We start from the raw sequence: 19,509 nt of genomic DNA, 5'->3' as shown, positions 1-19,509 counted from the left end.
CGTGATGGCCAAGAGGAGAGCAAAAAAAGCAAGACAACTATTGATTTGGATGATGATGATGATGAGGAGGCATCAAGTGATGGCGGCAAGAGAATCCCTACAACAAACTCGGTTGCCTACTCCAAACCAAAGAGACCAAATGGAGGCAAGAAAGATGCAAAAGAAAAGAAGAAGAGAGGAGACGATGATTTATAGAATGCTATGGAAGCTATTAAGCACGAAAGGAAGCAAACACGGTGAGGATGATGGAAAGGATCTAAGATGCGGCGGCCGAGGAGAGGAGGGTAACGACCGAGGAGAGGAAGGTGGCATTGGAGTAGAAGAAATTGGCCATGGAGTAGCGATCTAGATTATTGAAAAGGGAAAAGCACTTGTTCTTTATGGACACATCTACACTCGATGATAGGCAAAAGGACTACATCATTCTTTCCCGTGAAGTCTTGGTCCAAAAAAGAGCCATGGCCATGAGAGGCATGGGAGCTACCAATGGGAGGCATGGGTGGCTTCGGAGCTACCATGGGAGGCTTGAGAGCACCTACGGGAGGCATGGGTGGCTTCAGAGCTATCATGAGAGGCATGAGTTTTGGGTCTCTCACAGGAGGCATGGGAGCACCTTCGGGGTGACATGGGCGGACGCATGTCTTCCTGTGTGCCTCACATACCTTCGCATTATCTTGCTGGAGATCTTGTGAACACCATCCAAGCTCCTGATGACGATGTGGCGCTTGAAAATGAAGAGAAGGAAGAATCGTCTTTGGATGAGAAGGAAGAATCGGAGGAAGAAGAGGACGATGATGAGTGATGTGGCATGATTGTTGATGTGCCATTTGTTTGTGTAAACTTTTATTTGTCATGAACTTGGTTGGGTGATTTTGAACTATGTCGTACAAGTGAACTATGCTACGTCTCTGTTTTGCACATTTGTTTATTATTTGAAACATCATCATATTGTCAAATGGACATGTAAAAATCATATTTGCAAGCGCCGGATGCTTGTGCGCGCTGTAAATTAGCATGCCTTCTGGAGCTACTCGTGCATGCCATATTTTGGAGCGGCCGCTGGAGCCAGCGTCCTGCTTCCCGCAAAAAAAAAAAACGCTATTTCGATGTTGTAAAAAAGTTTTTGCGTGCCGTGCAGTTGTGCGCCTGTTGGAAATGCTCTTAGAATCGTTTTTTACGGCGCCTATGTGATGCCCTATTCTGCAAGAACTTGGTGTTGCGGTGGCCCCTCCGGCCATAGCATCACTTCTTCCCCGTCGTAGAGCTCATGCAGGTCTTTTCAAGCCACACCGAACCGAAGTCAGTACGTACGTACCCAGTTCTGCATGTGCTTGGACACACCTTTTAACTTGCTATAAGAAGGCCCGTGAGCCCACTGTTCCCTGTGTCGTGCATGCATGTCCCATGCATGATGTAGGAGCGGGATCCTATACAGCGCGTAGGTCGCCCGCTAGCAACATACCCCCTCCCCCCAAAGCTCCCCGTTCAGCGTATGGGCGAGCCAATTTTGCGGTTTATTTTGCCGCCGGTTTTGGAAAGGTTGTAGAACCTTCCCAGAACCCTTTTTTTTGTTTTCTATACTGGTTTTTCATTTTTTTTCCTTTTCAATTCTTCTTTGTTTTCTTATTTTTTCTTTCTTTTTTTTCCTTTTTTTGGTTTTTTCTTTTCCTTTTTATTTTCTATTTTCTTCCTCTTCACTTTTTGACTATTTTTGTTCATTGTTTTCAAAAAATGTTCATCACATTCAAAATTTGTTCACTGAATTACAAATCTGTTCATTATTTTTTCAAAAAACTGTTCATCAAATTCAAATTTTGTTCATGACTTTTTCAAAAAATGTTCTTGAATACAAATTTTGTTCATTAAACTAAAAAAATGTTCATCAAATGCCAAATTTGTTTATAGATGTTCAAAATATGTTCATCAAATTAAAAAAGATGTTCATTCCTTTGAAATCACAAACATTTTTTGAATTCAAGAAATGTTTTGGAATTTGGTGAACATGTTTTAATTCTGTTAGCATTTATCATTTCGCGAACATATTTTTTCAAATCATGAACAATTTTTGAATTCACGAACATTTCACAAGTTGTAACTTTATTGAAATCCCGAATTAGTATTACAATGAAAAAAATAAAAAAAAAGAACAAAGAAAAGATGGTTCCGCTTTCCCTCCCCACACATGGGCCAGCCCATGAGGCAGCGTGGGGTAGCGAGGGGTACGCGCTCCGTCGTTCGCTGGCGCGTACAATGCTAAATAGGAGGTCTCGATGTAGCAGCTCATTGAATCTCGGATGCATGGTCTGACCATCTCTTCAAATCGAAAGCTGCCCATATGGTCCATCATCCTGGCGTCTGAAATACTTTTGGAAAGACAATTATGGTTAGTTTCGGATAATACGCTCGGAAATATACAAATAGGAGATGTTTTATTCTATTTTGATTACATTTGGATAGACAATTATTACTATTAATACCATCCTTAGTATCTAGATAAACTAAGACTATATAAATAGAAGATTTCTTATTCTGGTTTGATTATGTTTAGGTAGACAATTATTATTATTAGTATCAGCCTTCATATATAGATAAATCTATGGCAATCTATAAATAGAAGCTTTTTATTCTGTTTTGACTATGTTTGGATAGACAATTATTATTATTAGTATCAGCCTTCCTATCTAAATAAATCTAAGACAATCTACCAATAGAAGATTTTTCATTCTGTAGACAATTATTATTAGTAGTATCAGGATAAATACATTTGAAATACCATGTGATACATGTGGTAAACGATCCACACATGTGGAATATATCTAGACATGTTTTAGTGTTAGATACGTAGATACCTTTGTATCTAGATAAATCTAAGCCAATTTTTTGGGGAGAGAGGTAACATATAAAAAGGGGTCTCGCACTCATGGGCAAAGCAACACGTAAAGCAAAGTTGGCCTACCTACGCAACGATAACAAGGCAAGCTACCTCGCAAGCCTGTGTGCACTCAGCAAGCAGCAGTCTCCACAATGTTGGCTTGCTGCTGCTTTGTGTCCCAGCTGCTCATCGTAATAACGCTCATACACCTTGCCATGACCAAGAGCAAGGTCCACAGTGGCACATGCTCATCGGCGATGGTCCCGCTTCCACTTCCGCCGGGACCATGGTCGTGGCCACTGGTGGGTAGCCTGCCCGAGATGGTGCTCAATAAGCCAGCGTTCCGTTGGATCCATCGCGTGATGAAGGATATGGGCACCGACATCGCTTGCTTCCGCCTTGGCGGCGTCCACGTCGTCCCGATCACATGTCCCAAGATCGCAAGGGAGGTGCTCAAGAAGCAGGACAAGAACTTCTTGTCCCGCCCACTCACCTTCGCCTCCGACGCCATCAGCTGCGGGTACAAGGACGCCGTGCTCACGCCGTTCGGCGACCAGTGGATGAAGATGCGCAAGGTGCTCACCTCTGAGATCATCTGCCCCTCCCGCCACAAGTGGCTCCATGACAAGCGCGCCGACGAAGCTGACAACTTGACGCGTTACATATACAACCTCACCGCCGTGGGGTCATCTTCAACGTTGGGACTAGCCAACGTCAATGTCAGGCATGTCACACGGCATTACTGCGGCAACGTCATCCGCCGGCTTGTCTTCGGCCAACGGTACTTCGGGGAGCCTCAGCCGGACGGCGGGCCGGGGCCGATGGAGGTGGAGCACATGGATGCTTCCTTCACCCTCCTAGGGCTCCTCTTCTCGTTCTGCGTCAGCGACTACCTCCCGTGTCTACTTGGCCTAGACCTCGACGGCCACGAGAAAATTATTAAGGAGGCCAACACAAAAGTGGATAGACTGCACAACATGGTCATTGAAGAGCGTTGGAGGCAATGGAACAGCAACGAGAGGCAGGACGGGGTCCAGGACTTCCTTGACGTTCTCATCATGCTCGCCGATGGTGACGGTGAAAGTGCAACTATCCCTAGGTGGTTTTGGTAATTCATAACAACATATAGCTCATTGAGCTAATGCTATTCCAAGATGACTATTTCAGGAAAGCTCAATGATTGGCATGGCATGGATGTGAAAGTGGAACCCTCAAAATGCTAAGGACAAAGGATTGGCTCAAGCTCAAAAGCTCAAGACTCTTCATTTTATATTTTAGTGATCCAAGATCACATTGAGTCTTTAGGAAAAGCCAATACTATCAAGGAGGGATGAGGTGTTGCTTAATGAGCCTCTTGCTTCATATGCTTAGTGATATGCTCCAAAACCCTCAACTACTTTCCCATATCCACATATGACCTAAACCCTAAGCCAAACTCGGTCCTACCGATTCTTTCTATCCGGCGCCACCGAGTTTCACTTGTCATAAGCCACTGCCAAACCCTAGCAAATCGGTTCTACCGATAGGGATCTCGGTCTCACCGAGATGGGAAACTCTCTGTTTCCCTTTCGTAACTTTTCGGTCTCACTGAAAGAGCGGATCGGTCCCACCGAGATTGCAATGTAAATTCAGTGTTTCCTTTTTGTAACTTTTCGGTCTCACCGAAAGAGCAAATCGGTCCCACCGAGTTTGCCTGACCAACTCTCTGGTTAGCTAATTACCAAAATCGGTCTCACCGAGTTTGTGTAATCGGTCTCACCGAGATTACGTTATGCCCAAACCCTAACCATATCAGTACTACCGAGTTGCATGTCAGTCCCACCGAAAATCTCTAACGGTGACTAGGTTTACCTTTTCGGTCCGACCGAGTTTGTTGATTCGGTCCCACCGAGATTGGAAAACTGTGTGTAACGGTTGGATTTTGTGTGGAGGCTATATATACCCCTCCACCTCCTCTTCACTCGTGGAGAGAGCCATCAGAACGCATACACAATTCCAACTCATATGTTCTGAGAGAGAACCACCTACTCATGTGTTGAGACCAAGATATTCCATTCCTACCATATGAATCTTGATCTCTAGCCTTCCCCAAGTTGCTTTCCACTCAAATCTTATTTCCACAAAATCCAAATCCTATGAGAGAGAGTTGAGTGTTGGGGAGACTATCATTTGAAGCACAAGAGCAAGGAGTTCATTACCTACACACCATTTGTTACTTCTTGGAGAGTGGTGTCTCCTAGATTGGCTAGGTGTCACTTGGGAGCCTCCGACAAGATTGTGGAGTTGAACCAAGGAGTTTGTAAGGGCAAGGAGATCGCCTACTTCGTGAAGATCTACCGCTAGTGAGGCAAGTCCTTTGTGGGCGATGGCCATGGTGGGATAGACAAGGTTGCTTCTTCGTGGACCCTTTGTGGGTGGTTGCTTCTTCGTGGACCCTTTGTGGGTGGAGCCCTCCGTGGACTCGCGCAACCGTTACCCTTTGTGGGTGGAGCCCTCCGTGGACTCGCGCAACCGTTACCCTTTGTGGGTTGAAGTCTCCATCAACGTGGATGTAGGATAGCACCACCTATCCGAACCACGGGAAAAACATCCGTGTCTCCAATTGCGTTTGAATTCTCCAAACCCTTCCCTTTACATTCTTGCAAGTTGCATGCTTTACTTTCCGCTGCCAATATACTCTTTGCATGCTTGCTTGAATTGTGTGATGATTGCTTGACTTGTCCTACAATAGCCAAAATCTGCCAAGAACTAAAATTAGGAAAATGTTAAGTTTTTATTTGGTCAAGTAGTCTAATCACCCCCCCTCTAGACATACTTTCGATCCTACAAGTGGTATCAGAGCTTTGGTCTCCATTTGCTTTGATCTTCATAGCTTTTGGTGGTCATAGCCTTGGTTTCACAACCTAGGAGAGTATGGTGTCTAGCGAGGGAAATTATCACCGTAGAGGTCCTTACTTTGATGGTACTAACTTTGCTAGTTGGAAGCATAAAATGAAAATGCATATTCTTGGACATAACCCCGCCGTTTGGGCTATTGTGTGTGTTGGTTTGCAAGGTGACTTCTTTGATGGGAAAGAACCAAACCGTGAAGCTACCGCGGATGAGTTGAAGATGTTGCAATACAATGCTCAAGCTTGTGATATTCTCTTCAACGGATTGTGCCCCGAAGAATTCAACAAAATCAGCCGTCTTGAGAATGCAAAGGAAATTTGGGACACTTTGATTGATATGCACGAAGGTACCAACTCCGTCAAGGAATCCAAGTTGGATGTGCTTCAAAGTCAACTTGACAAGTTCAAAATGAAGGATGATGAAGGTGTCGCTGAAATGTACTCTAGGCTTGCTCTCATCACAAATGAGATTGCCGGCTTAGGAAGTGAAGAGATGACCGATAGATTCATCATCAAGAAGATTCTAAGAACCTTGGATGGAAAATATGATACCATGTGCACATTGATCCAAATGATGCCCGATTACAAAGATCTCAAGCCAACGGAGGTGATTGGAAGAATTGTTGCTCATGAGATGTCACTTAAGGATAAAGAGGAACTTCACAACAAATCAAGTGGTGCCTACAAAGCCTCATGTGAAGCCCCTACATGATCAAGTGAGAAACAAGACTTCAATGAAGAATTGAGCTTAATGGTGAAGAACTTCAACAAGTTCTACAAGAGTAGAAGCAAAGATAGAAGCTTCAAGTCAAGGTCCTACAATGACAAAAGATCTTCTAGTAGAGAGCGAAACTGCTACAGTTGTGGAAGACTCGGACACTATTCCAATGAGTGTACGGCTCCCTAAAAGAGAAGAGAAGATTCTCCAAAAAGAAGAAGCAAAGAATCACCACCAAGAGAGAGAAGGAGTAGAGATGATCCTTATGAACGAAGATACTCACGGAGAAGCAAGGATTCGGAAAGGAAGGAAAAATCATCAAGGAGCTACACAAGACAAAGACATCAAGCTCATGTTGGTGAATGGGTATCCGGCTCCGACTCCGACAGCCACTCCGAGAGAAGTTATCACTCCGACTCCGAAGATACTCAAGATGAAGGTGTTGCCGGTCTAGCACTTGTGTCAACCAACTCCTACGACATATTTGACTCACCAAATGAAGGAATTGGAAGATGCTTCATGACCAAAGGTCCTAAGGTAACACACCCCGAGTATGTTGATTTCAATAGTGATGAAGATGACTTGTTAGGTGATGATTTGCTTGTTGACAACTCTAGTGATGAATACTATGATGAAACGTAAATTAATCATGCTAATCAAGATAAAACGAATGACAATGATAAGGAGAAGATTGAGGCTCTAACTAAAGAACTAAACACTCTTAAGTTAGCTAATGAAACTATCTTCGAAGATCATCGAGAACTTTTAAGAGCTCATGAGAAATTACGCTTTGAAAAGCTCAATCTTGAGCAAGAGCATGAGTTCTTAAAAGCAATCAATGATGATCTCCGCAAGAAAAGTTCTTCTTACATTGCCAAGCGTTTACTCTTATCCACTTACATGCCTCAAGTCAAGTCTAGTAACAAGAACAAGAAAGATTCTTCCTCTAGCAGTAACAATGATCATGCTAAATCCAATATTGTTGCTTCTAGTAGTTCTCTTGATTCCACTAATGATTCTCTTAGCCAAGTTACACTTGAGCAAGAAAATAGCTTATTGAAGGGAATTATAGAGAAAGGGGTGTACAAAAGCCTTGCCGGGAGTAAGAAATTTGAGGAAATTGTGCGCAAGCAAGGAATGCACCGGAAGAATCAAGGTGTTGGTTTTGAACGAAAGTTCAATGCCAATGGAGTTGAGTGGGAAGAAGATCAATACCCCAAGACAAAGTTTGTTCCTCAACAAGAGAAGTATGATACTTCTTTCAAGGGGACACAAGCTCAAGATGATCTTCCACCACAAGACTACAAGCAAAAATGCAAGGACAAGCTTCAAGAGGAAATTGATGCATTTGAAGAAGCTCCTAAGACCTTAGTCAAGTGGATTCCCAAGACTACTTCAAGTTCCACTTCATCAAGTACGACTACAACTCCAAGGATTCCCATCAAGATGGTGTGGATCCAAAAGAAGAAGAACTAGAGAGTTCTTGAGGGTGACTCCGCCAACATACTTCACTCTTATCATTTTGGCAAGAACAAGTGCAATCAACTTCCACATCTTGCACTAGTTCAAGGAGTCACAAACCCTCTTGTTGGTAAGACAAGGGACAAGGTAACCTAAAAGTTTTCATGGACATCATCTTGTGTGTGCATCACTCTATGTCTATGGATATCCTTGTTTGTTCCTTGTGGGACTAACCCATGTAGGTATTGAAAGTGCAATTCACTCAAATGGATAGCTCCAAGTGATCTACATCAACATTGAGCATCCACATCTTCAACATCTACATGAAGCCATCATCGACAAAACCCGAGGTTAGTTCATCCCTCTAAGGGGGGATATCACATCTAGGGGGAGCTTTACTCTAAGACTTGAGCTAAAGCAACTCTAAAGATGTGAACACAACAATGCTTTATGTAAAAGTGGTAACCCCACTTGAGCTTAAACGATGAGTATGACCTATGATCAAGTGTTCTCACTTGACTCCTAAGTCAATATACTCATATATAGATGACCTTGTCATCACAAATTGCTTGGTAGATGCTAGAATTGGTTGTGCATGCCTTGTCACATATTTCATTTGCCATCTTATTGTGTGAGCATGCTGGTTGCATATTTACTCATTTGAGGACATCCACTTGTTGTTTTGATTGTTTGGTTTTATTTCCTTTTGCCAAGTGGATGGACAAGAATGCCTAAGAACCTCCTCTAGCTATCTATGCTTTTCTCGTCTCAAACTCTATTCATGCTACATCACAAAATTTGATCAAGTCAGATTCGAACCACTCTGTGTGAGGAGCGCTCGGAGTCCCCGATTCGTCATAGACTTAAACTTCCAAAACCTCTTTATGATTCTCGGTCTGACCGATACCCCACTTTCGGTCCTACCGAGATCATTAAGTTGATCTAGGTTTTCGATCTCGGTGCAACCGATTTGAACCTCTCGGTCACACCGAATTGCAACAACTGTATACAGTTTTGCATCTCGGTGCCACCGAGTTGTTCCACTCGGTCACACCGACAGGGTCGGGCTATATATAGCCACGGGCAAAAATTTGGAAATTTCTCCGAACCCCTTCGCCCGCGCGATAGCCTGCTCTGCCAACGTGGTCTCCGGATCGTCTCCTCGCCGCCAGCCGCCTCCAGTCGCTGGTCTCCGTCGCCGTCAACGGGAATTCTACCCCGCCGTTGCCGCCGTAGCGAGTCTCCACCGAACTAGGGTATGGACTCGATCTTTGTGCTATTCCCCAATCCGATTCTTAGCACATTGTGATCATCATGATTCTTGCCACGATTGAAACACTCCTATCTTGTCAATGAACTCGTAGATTAGGTTTGATTCGAAAATTCTAGGTTTAGGTTTCCGCCGAAACCATCTCGGACCCACCGAGTTGAAAAACTCGGTCCCACCGATTTGGCTTATGCCATTGCACAAGTGAGACTCGGTCTGACCGAGAATTACTTATCGGTGTGACCGATTTTGGAACTCTGTGAAACCCTAGCAGTCTCGGTGCCACCGAACTGTGACTCGGTCCAACCGAGTTCACTAGTTTAGGTTCCAAAACTGCTTCGGTATCACCGAGTTTGAAAATCGGTAGATCTGAGATGATTTCAGTGGGAAACTAAAACTAAGTTTTTGGACCATTCTTTTGCAAAAATCTCTGCATTTTGTGATGCTCATCCACTCTACCTCATCTATAAACTGTTCACAGGGTCAGCAGTCAGCTTGTTCATCATGTCAGACCAAAGTGATAGCCAGAACATGTCAGAAGAGCAAGTGCAGATGAGTGAGGGCACTAGTCCCTCAAGTTCTTCAGATGATGGCAGCAGGAGCACTCCTAGCAATTTGCCAAAAGCTGCCACCAGACAGAGGAAGAAGAGAACTTCAGATTCTGAGGATGAAGATTATGTGGCAGAAGAGGAAGCAACTTCCAAGAGAGTTGAACCAGCTCAAGGCACAAAGCCAGGGATGAAAATCAAAAGGCCAGCAGGTAGGCAGCCTATGCCAAAGGCCAGAGCTTCAACCAAGATTTCTGAGAAGCCCACTCCCATAGAGCCAGTTGCTGCTGAAGGTAAGAAGAGGAAGGAAAGGGTCAAGAAGACCGTAGCCAGAGTGCTTGGAAAGTCTTCCATCATGGAAGAAGAGGAAGAAGAGGAAGAAGAAGAGGTTGCTACACCGGCACCTAAGGCACCTAAGCTTATGGGTGATGCTATCATGACAGGGGCTGCCACATCTAAGCCCAAAGAAGCACCCAAAGCTGCCTCCAAGTCCAAGTCTGCACCAAAGAGAAACACAAGGAGCATACCTGCAACTGAGAAGAACAAGGCCCCAGTGCCTGAAGCTGCAGAAGAAGATGATGAAGAGCAAGTACTCAGAAAACTCAAGCCCAAGATCCCAGACCACAATGATGCTCATCCTGTGGCTGAGGATATGAAGCTCAGGAGAGATTCAGGGCTGAGGAAGTGGAGAGAAGCAGATCCGTATGCTTCAAGGAGAAGAACTGCTGTGGATTACAGATTTCACACCAAGGAACAGCAGGACTTCTATGAGACAGTTTTGCTTGACAAGAAGCCAATAGTTTGTGACATGAGATGGGTTGATTGGGAGTACATCAAGGACAATGAAGAGCACTATCCTGGAGTGCAAGACAACTTTAGTGCTTGTGGAGTTGCAGACTTTGTTGGGCAGAAGCTCACAAAGTGGAATGAGGAGCTTATCATGCAGTTCTACTCCACAACACACTTTTATCCAGATGGTAGGATAACTTGGATGTCTGAGGGTACGAGGTACCAATCTACAGTTGCTGAATGGGCTCAGCTGATCAATGCCCCTGAAGAGCATGAGGATGACTTGGATATCTATGCCAAGAAGAAGATGGATCATAACTCAATGTCCAATATGTACAAAGAAATTCCAAATGAAGCTCTTGAAACTTTCAAATTTGGCTCAGTGCATTATCTTCTGTCAGGGCTGCCAACTATCAATTGGATCTTGAGGCACACCTTATTGCCCAAATCTGGAGATCACAAGATGATCCGAGGCCATGCAATCAATTTGCTTCATGTATTTGATGTACCTCAGAAATTCAAGGTCATGAGCCTCATAGTAGAGACAATCAAGAGGACAGCAGCAGACCAGAAGAGGAGCTGTGGATATGCCCCATAGATTCAGGAGCTCATCAACTCAAAGATGGGCACAGTCATATACTCATTGGACAAGGAACACCTGCCCATCCGTCCAGATTTTGAGGATAATCAAGTGGTTATGACTGAGAATGAACCATCATCAGCACAAGCACAAGCAAAGAAGGAGAAGGCAAGGAAGGAGAAAGCTGCCAAGATGCCAACTCAAGAGGAGGCATCTGAATATTTCTTGAAAACTAAACAAGAGCAGTTTGGTTACCTAATTGCATCCACCCTGCGGATTGAGAAAGGACTAGCCACCCTAACTCAGAACCAGGCAAGCCTAGAGAGAATCATGGAACAAAAGTTCTATGACTTGGATGTCAAGGTGACAGAGATTCAGACTGCAGTGGAGCAGCTCCAGGATGACATGCAGGAGAGGAGAGGCAGGACTACAACTGATGCCTTTGCCAGAGTGCCATGAGGTCCAAGGTCGTCTGCAGTGCTAGTTGCTGACACCAGAGCCACCACTTCTGCACCAGCTACAGCCTCAGTTCCACCAGCTCCAGCATCTACCTCAGCCCCAACTCCAGCGTCTACTTCAGCGTCTACAGAAGCCTTCATCCTTGGAGTGATCCGAACTCCACCACCACCTGAAGATCAAGCCTGAGCATCGATCTAGCACTATGAATTTTCTAGAAACTTTTTGGTAACTTGTTGCCAAAGGGGGAGAAAAATGTATAGATCATAGGCTTCGAGAGAGAGAGAGTGTTGCTTTTTTTCTCTCTTGCTTTATTTGGTGGTTTTTCGAACTTTGTTTGCTTTTGAGTGCTTGAGATAATATGTCATTGCTCGTGAGACATTGATGATCATGTGTTTGATCATAAGCTACACTTAATGTTTGCTTAATGCTATTATCTTATCTATCTTATGTGATCATTCACTATTCTTGGTGATGAGTGCATGTATTTCATTCTTATAATTTTAAGCGCTCCACCAAGATGTATGTGACATGGAAGAGTAACCCATGACTCTAACTCTTTGTGCATTTGCAGTCCAAAGAAAATTTTAAATATGCACAAATTTAGGGGGAGCTCTTACTTATCACATACTTCTCAAAGCGACGATATATTTCATGCTTATTATCATTTGTCGAAGCTTTGATCTATATGTTGTCATCAATTACCAAAAAGGGGGAGATTGAAAGTGCAACTATCCCTAGGTGGTTTTGGTAATTCATAACAACATATAGCTCATTGAGCTAATGCTATTCCAAGATGACTATTTCAGGAAAGCTCAATGATTGGCATGGCATGGATGTGAAAGTGGAACCCTCAAAATGCTAAGGACAAAGGATTGGCTCAAGCTCAAAAGCTCAAGACTCTTCATTTTATATTTTAGTGATCCAAGATCACATTGAGTCTTTAGGAAAAGCCAATACTATCAAGGAGGGATGAGGTGTTGCTTAATGAGCCTCTTGCTTCATATGCTTAGTGATATGCTCCAAAACCCCCAACTACTTTCCCATATCTAGATATGACCTAAACCCTAAGACAAACTCGGTCCTACCAATTCTTTCTATCCGGCGCCACTGAGTTTCACTTGTCATAAGCCACTGCCAAACCCTAGCAAATCGGTTCTACCGATAGGGATCTCGGTCTCACCGAGATGGGATTGCAAACTCTCTGTTTTCCTTTCGTAACTTTTCGGTCTCACCAAAAGAGCGGATCGGTCCCACCGAGATTGCAATGTAAATTCAGTGTTTCCTTTTTGTAACTTTTCGGTCTCACCGAAAGAGCAAATCGGTCCCACCGAGTTTGCCTGACCAACTCTCTGGTTAGCTAATTACCAAAATCGGTCTCACCGAGTTTGTGTAATCGGTCTCACCGAGATTACGTTATGCCCAAACCCTAACCATATCGGTCCTACCGAGTTGCATGTCAGTCCCACCGAAAATCTCTAACGGTCACTAGGTTTACCTTTTCGGTCCGACCGAGTTTGTTGATTCGGTCCCACCGAGATTGGAAAACTGTGTGTAACGGTTGGATTTTGTGTGGAGGCTATATATACCCCTCCACCTCCTCTTCACTCGTGGAGAGAGCCATCAGAACACATACACAATTCCAACTCATATGTTCTGAGAGAGAACCACCTACTCATGTGTTGAGACCAAGATATTCCATTCCTACCATATGAATCTTGATCTCTAGCCTTCCCCAAGTTGCTTTCCACTCAAATCTTCTTTCCACAAAATCCAAATCCTATGAGAGAGAGTTGAGTGTTGGGGAGACTATCATTTGAAGCACAAGAGCAAGGAGTTCATTACCTACACACCATTTGTTACTTCTTGGAGAGTGGTGTCTCCTAGATTGGCTAGGTGTCACTTGGGAGCCTCCGACAAGATTGTGGAGTTGAACCAAGGAGTTTGTAAGGGCAAGGAGATCGCCTACTTCGTGAAGATCTACCGCTAGTGAGGCAAGTCCTTTGTGGGCGATGGCCATGGTGGGATAGACAAGGTTGCTTCTTCGTGGACCCTTTGTGGGTGGTTGCTTCTTCGTGGACCCTTTGTGGGTGGAGCCCTCCGTGGACTCGCGCAACCGTTACCCTTTGTGGGTGGAGCACTCCGTGGACTCGCGCAACCGTTACCCTTTGTGGGTTGAAGTCTCCATCAACGTGGATGTAGGATAGCACCACCTATCCGAACCATGGGAAAAACATCCATGTCTCCAATTGCGTTTGAATTCTCCAAACCCTTCCCTTTACATTCTTGCAAGTTGCATGCTTTACTTTCCGCTGCCAATATACTCTTTGCATGCTTGCTTGAATTGTGTGATGATTGCTTGACTTGTCCTACAATAGCCAAAATCTGCCAAGAACTAAAATTGGGAAAAGGTTAAGTTTTTATTTGGTCAAGTAGTCTAATCACCCCCCCTCTAGACATACTTTCGATCCTATAGACGGCAAGCCATTGCTCAACATCGATGAGGTCAAAGCACAATGCAAGGTAAGCAAAATATTAATTAATGAGAAATTTTAAGATGGTTCAAGGGCCTAGATTGAATTTAGTGACCAATTGCCTCATAGTCCTACAAGGTAATACGTCATCCATGAGAAAAGGTAATAGCTCACACTCTTAAATAGATCTTATACTGTATTTCACAGGTGTTAGAAAAGGGAAACAATAGAATAAGAAATTATGAATTGATAGTTTAAACATATCATTATTGCATTTTTCTACCATTTTGATGTGATTTCAACTTAAACTGTATTTAAAATTCCAATTAGTCAATGTAATCTATCTTCATGCAAATATATAAATTGTATTAACTTACATTTATCTCCATGGAATGCATGCAGGACATAATATTAGCGGCCATAGATAACCCGTCAAACGCAGTGGAGTGGGCGCTGGCAGAGATGGTGAACAACCCAAAATTGGTGGCCAAAGCGGTGGAGGAGATGGACCAGGTGGTCGGTCGCGAGCGACTGGTGCAAGAGTCGGACATCGTGCAACTCAACTATCTCAAGGCGTGCATACGTGAGGCATTTCGCCTCCACCCAGTCGCTCCCTTCAACGTGCCGCATGTGGCAATTGCCGACACCATTGTTGCGGGCTACCGCGTTCCCAAGGGTAGCCACATCATCCTCAGCCGGCTGGCCCTGGGCCAGAACCCCACCGTCTGGGATGAACCACTCCACTTCAAGCCAGAGCGCCATATGGTAGACAACATCAATGTGGTGCTTACCGAGAGCGAATTGCGGTTCATCTCCTTTAGCACCGGACGGCGGGGATGCATCACGGCATCACTAGGAACAACCATGAGTGTCATGCTCTTCGGCAGGCTCCTGCATGGCTTCACCTGGACCAAACCGTCTGGGGTGTCGGCCATCAATCTCCGCGAGTCCAAGCATGACCTCTTCATAGAGGAACCGCTAGTGCTACATGCTGAGCCACGTCTTGCAGCGCACCTCTACCCTCTCATGCACCGTTGAGCAAATAACGAGCTATGAATCACCAATAAGGCAAGTATGCTATTTTCTTGATGAATCTATGTACTTATATACTAATAAAGGAAGGCGATATTCTTATTTTCGTCCCGCTTTGTTTCGTTCCACTTCGATTGATTTTCACGTATGCTAGCTATTTTGGTTTTGTCCATTTCACATACGAGCGAGCCGGTTTCTTTCATGCGTCGCTGGATCGTCCTAGGCTTGTCCAAAACATTGGAACAATACCCGCTAGCCAAACAACCACCCATCTACTGTTGATTTTGGACAGATAGAGATGAAAATGTATACAAGATGATGCTCTTTTTATCACCAACGAAGGATGACAGTGGGTCGGCTGTATACGTTGGGCAACTCCATTTGAGTTGTTTCTTCCATCCCATGTCCCAGGCAGGGCAGCATAGCAGCCTATAATAGTCTTTTTATTTTGGTTCATCAATTAAATAGTGCCACCTAGTTTTCTTACTTTGAATTCTACAAGTTTATATACGCTAGCAAGTTGCCATGGAAATCAACAAGCAGCCTCAAAAAACATAAAAAAACTCAGAGAGTGAGGTATGCAATGAGGACGCATATTACGAGGGTGATCTCCAATTTGAGATCCGAGATTATGGGCCAATGAAAGCAATAAAGACATGATTAAAGATCTCTGGTTATGGGCCAATGGAACCAGTGAAGACCCAACTAAATATCTGAGATTATAGGCCAATGAAAGAAATGAAGACCTGATTAAAGATTCAAGATTATTATGGGCCAATGGAAGAAATAAAGACCCGATTAAACCTCCAAGCTCATGTTGATGTGCATGCACTAGTAGAAAAACGACCATTTATCCCAGTTCATAAGGCCCATTTGTCCCGGTTGGGAAACCAGGACTAAAGGGTCGTTACTAAAGCCCTAAACCTTTAGTCCTGGTTCTTACACCAACCGGGACAGATGGGCCTCCACGTGGCCGTTGCGGCGAGCCCAGGTAGGAGGGCCTTTGGTCCCGGTTGGTGGCACCAACCCGGACCAATAAGCTACCACGCGTCAGCATTTCAGGGGCTAGGGTTTTTGTTTTTTTTGAAAGGAGGGGGGGTTGGGGGGTTTTGTATGGTTAATTTTGGGGGGTTTCATATATTGTGTTAGGTAGCTAATTAATTAATAGAGAGAAGTGTCCTGTCTTATCTCCGTGCTTGGTAGACGCTACGTACTATACATATAGAGAGGCCCTCGACACGCTAGCTAGTAAGCAAATGAAGGAAACCATTAAGTACAGAAGTTCGTCATGAACATATTCATACAGAGAGAAGTGATATCGACCTCTCCTTCTCCGAGAGATCGGTCGAACAACAAGTTTTCATATATCTATTCGGCGCTACTGGCTACATATCTACAATATTAAGATCTCTTACAATATAATCCCCTAATTATATATGAACTCAGCTTCCAGATGGTATTCTCTGGCTTTATTGATGACGTGGTCAAGAAAAAATCCCGCCAATTCCTTTTGAATTGCTTTGATGCGATCTTGTGGTAGGAGGTCATCCCGCATCCGCCACATATAATTTGAAGAAGGGGGTCAATACATATATATGAATGAAACTTAACACAAATGATGGTAATATAATGAAATTGTGAATATTATTGCTTACGCACATCAAATTGTCTTTTAGAGTAGCCCCGGTTTTTTTGCAAGTCGCGTTGTAGATGAACTCACAAACGTAGTATCCACAGTAATCATTCCCTTGTTCCTGCCACAAGCACTTTACGAGAAATAGCGAGGTCAATCAAACTGATAATGAAGCATTATAAATGGCATTGATGAAAGTAGCTAGAATCAACGGGATCGAGATGCGCAGAACTAGCTAGCTAGTACTACTTACTTTCGGGTATGTCCATCGCAGCTCCCTCGGCAGTCCCGGAGATTGTGTGGTGAATACTTTCCAAACCCTGCGAGACAAAGAAAAAAATTACTTGATATCAGGAAATGAACAAAAAGTTGCCGATATGGCGCGATAATGATCGATTGAACTTACTTGTCGAGCATTTTAGTCATGTCCGCATAGGTCTCGGGAGATTTTTTTTCTCAAGTCTAAGATGGTTACTAGTCCCTGCTCAAACTTAATCTCCAGGAGAATATAGTGGAAGCTGTGCACGCATGCATAACTCATCAATTACATTACTATAACCTCAAGTAGTAAGGGAAACCGAATATGCACAAGACAGTAACACTCACTTGAAGTTGTAAGGAAAGAGTATTTTATCTTTGTTTTGATTTATTACCAGTGATTGGAGCAAGTTGGCCTCGGTTGCTTTGGCATCAAATTTAACCATATATTCATCTACGAGATTTGTGTTAATGAACCCAATATCATAGATTTTTGCTTTTCTGCATTCGACGATCTTCAATCTGCATAATATAGTGAGGATAATTATATATACATGCAATGAAAGAGCTGAGCTATATATAGAGAGACTTAATGATAAAAGTAGTACTTACAGACAGTAGCAAGTGGCCGTTAATTTATTAAGGGCCTTTTGTGTTGGGGAACGTAATAATTTCAAAAAAATTCCTACGCACACGCAAGATCATGGTGATGCATAGCAACGAGAGAGGAGAGTATCGTCCATGTACCCTCGTAGACCGTAAGCGGAAGCGTTATGAGAACGCGGTTGATGTAGTCGTACGTCTTCACGATCCAACCGATCCAAGTACCGAACGTACGTCACCTCCGAGTTCAGCACACATTCAGATCGATGACGTCCCACGAACTCCAATCTAGTAGAGTTTCACAGGAGAGTTCCGTCAACACGACGGGGTGATGACGGTGACGATGTTGCTACCGACACAGGGCTTCGCCTAAGAACCGCTACGATATGATCGAGGTGGATGATGGTGGAGGGGGGCACCTCACACGGCTTGGAACAATCAACTTGTGTGTCCTCTAGGGTGCCGCTCCCCACATATATAAAGGAGGGAGGGGAGGCCGACCGGCCTCTCTAGGCGTGCCAAAGGGGGGGAGGAATCCTCCTCCTAGTAGGAGTAGGATTCCTCCTTTCCTAGTCCTACTAGGAGGGGAAAGGAAGGAGAGGGGGAGGAGAAGGAAAGAGGGGGCACAACCCCTCCCCTAGTCCAATTCGGACTAGGCGCATGGGGGGCGCGCGGCCAGCCCTCGTGGATTCTCCTCCTTTTCCCTTAAATCCCACTAAGGCCCATATGTACTCCCGTATTCCCGTAACTCCCCCAGTACTCCGAAAAATACCCGGATCACTCGGAACCTTTCGATGTCCGAATATAGCCTTCCAATATATCGATATTTACGGCTCGATCATTTCGAGACTCCTCGTCATGTCCCTGATCTCATCCGGGACTCCGAACGAACTTCGGTCATCAAATCACATAACTCATAATACAAATCATCACAAAACGTTAAGCGTGCGGACCCTACGGGTTCGAGAACTATGTAGACATGACCGTGACACGTCTCCGGTCAATAACCAATAGCGGAACCTGGATGCTCATATTGGCTCCTACATATTCTACGAAGATCTTTATCGGTCAAACTGCATAACAACATACATTGTTCCCTTTGTTATCGGTATGTAACTTGCCCGAGATTTGATCATCGGTATCTCAATACCTAGTTCAATCTTGTTACCGACAAGTCTCTTTACTCGATTCCATAATGCATCATCCCGCAACTAACTCATTAGTTGCATTGCTTGCAAGGCTTATAGTGATGTGCATTACCGAGAGGGCCCAGAGATACCTCTCCGACAATCGGAGTGACAAATCCTAATCTCGATCTATGACAACTCAACAAGTACCATCGGAGACACCTGTAGAGCACCTTTATAATCACCCAGTTACATTGTGACATTTGGTAGAACACAAAGTGTTCCTCCGGTAATCGGGAGTTGCATAATCTCATAGTCATAGGAACATGTACAAGTCATGAAGAAAGCAATAGTAGTAAACTAAAATGATCAAATGCTAAGCTAACAGAATGGGTCAAGTCAATCACATCATTCTCCTAATGATGTGATCTCATTTATCAAATGACAACTCATGTCTATGGTTAGGAAACATAACCATCTTTGATCAACGAGCTAGTCAAGTAGAGGCATACTAGTGACACTCTGTTTGTCTATGTATTCACACATGTATTATGTTTCCGGTTAATACAATTCTAGCATGAATAATAAACATTTATCATGAAATAAGAAATAAATAATAACTTTATTATTGCCTCTAGGGCATATTTCCTTCATTTTGATTGAACCACTGGAAGAACTCCTCAAATGGAACAGACAACAGTTCAATTCCAATGAGGTCGTGCTCCTCTTTAACTCTCAGCGTCAAAGTATTCTTCCCCCCAGACCCACTGCATGTTTTCATGTACCAATCATGTTATCTT

At 44.0% G+C, this 19,509-nt stretch overlaps 1 protein-coding gene across 1 annotated transcript; it reads left to right on the top strand.

Moving 5' to 3' along the window:
• The first annotated feature begins 3,024 nt into the window (after positions 1-3,024).
• Positions 3,025-15,094, top strand: LOC125516660 (tyrosine N-monooxygenase-like). Its single transcript, XM_048682016.2, has 3 exons — positions 3,025-3,949; positions 14,059-14,105; positions 14,459-15,094. Exons 1-3 carry the CDS (start codon positions 3,025-3,027, stop codon positions 15,092-15,094), a joined length of 1,608 nt encoding a protein of 535 aa, XP_048537973.1.
• Positions 15,095-19,509: the final 4,415 nt, after the last annotated feature.

The sequence above is a fragment of the Triticum urartu genome, chromosome 6A (assembly GCF_056163025.1).
Source record: "Triticum urartu cultivar PI428250 chromosome 6A, HENAU_Tu73, whole genome shotgun sequence".
In the NCBI taxonomy this organism is placed as follows: Eukaryota; Viridiplantae; Streptophyta; class Magnoliopsida; order Poales; family Poaceae; genus Triticum; species Triticum urartu.
The sequence above is the reverse complement of the archived record's forward strand: the minus strand, read 5'-3'. Positions and strand labels throughout refer to the sequence as shown.

Excerpts from the sequence above, each read along its gene's own strand:
- LOC125516660 (XM_048682016.2), top strand. The coding sequence starts at position 3,025 with ATGTTGGCTTGCTGCTGCTTTGTGTCCCAGCTGCTCATCGTAATAACG. Across the intron at positions 3,950-14,058 it reads CATGCTCGCCGATGGTGACG|ACGGCAAGCCATTGCTCAAC; the intron begins GTGAAAGTGCAA and ends TCGATCCTATAG. Across the intron at positions 14,106-14,458 it reads AGGTCAAAGCACAATGCAAG|GACATAATATTAGCGGCCAT; the intron begins GTAAGCAAAATA and ends GAATGCATGCAG.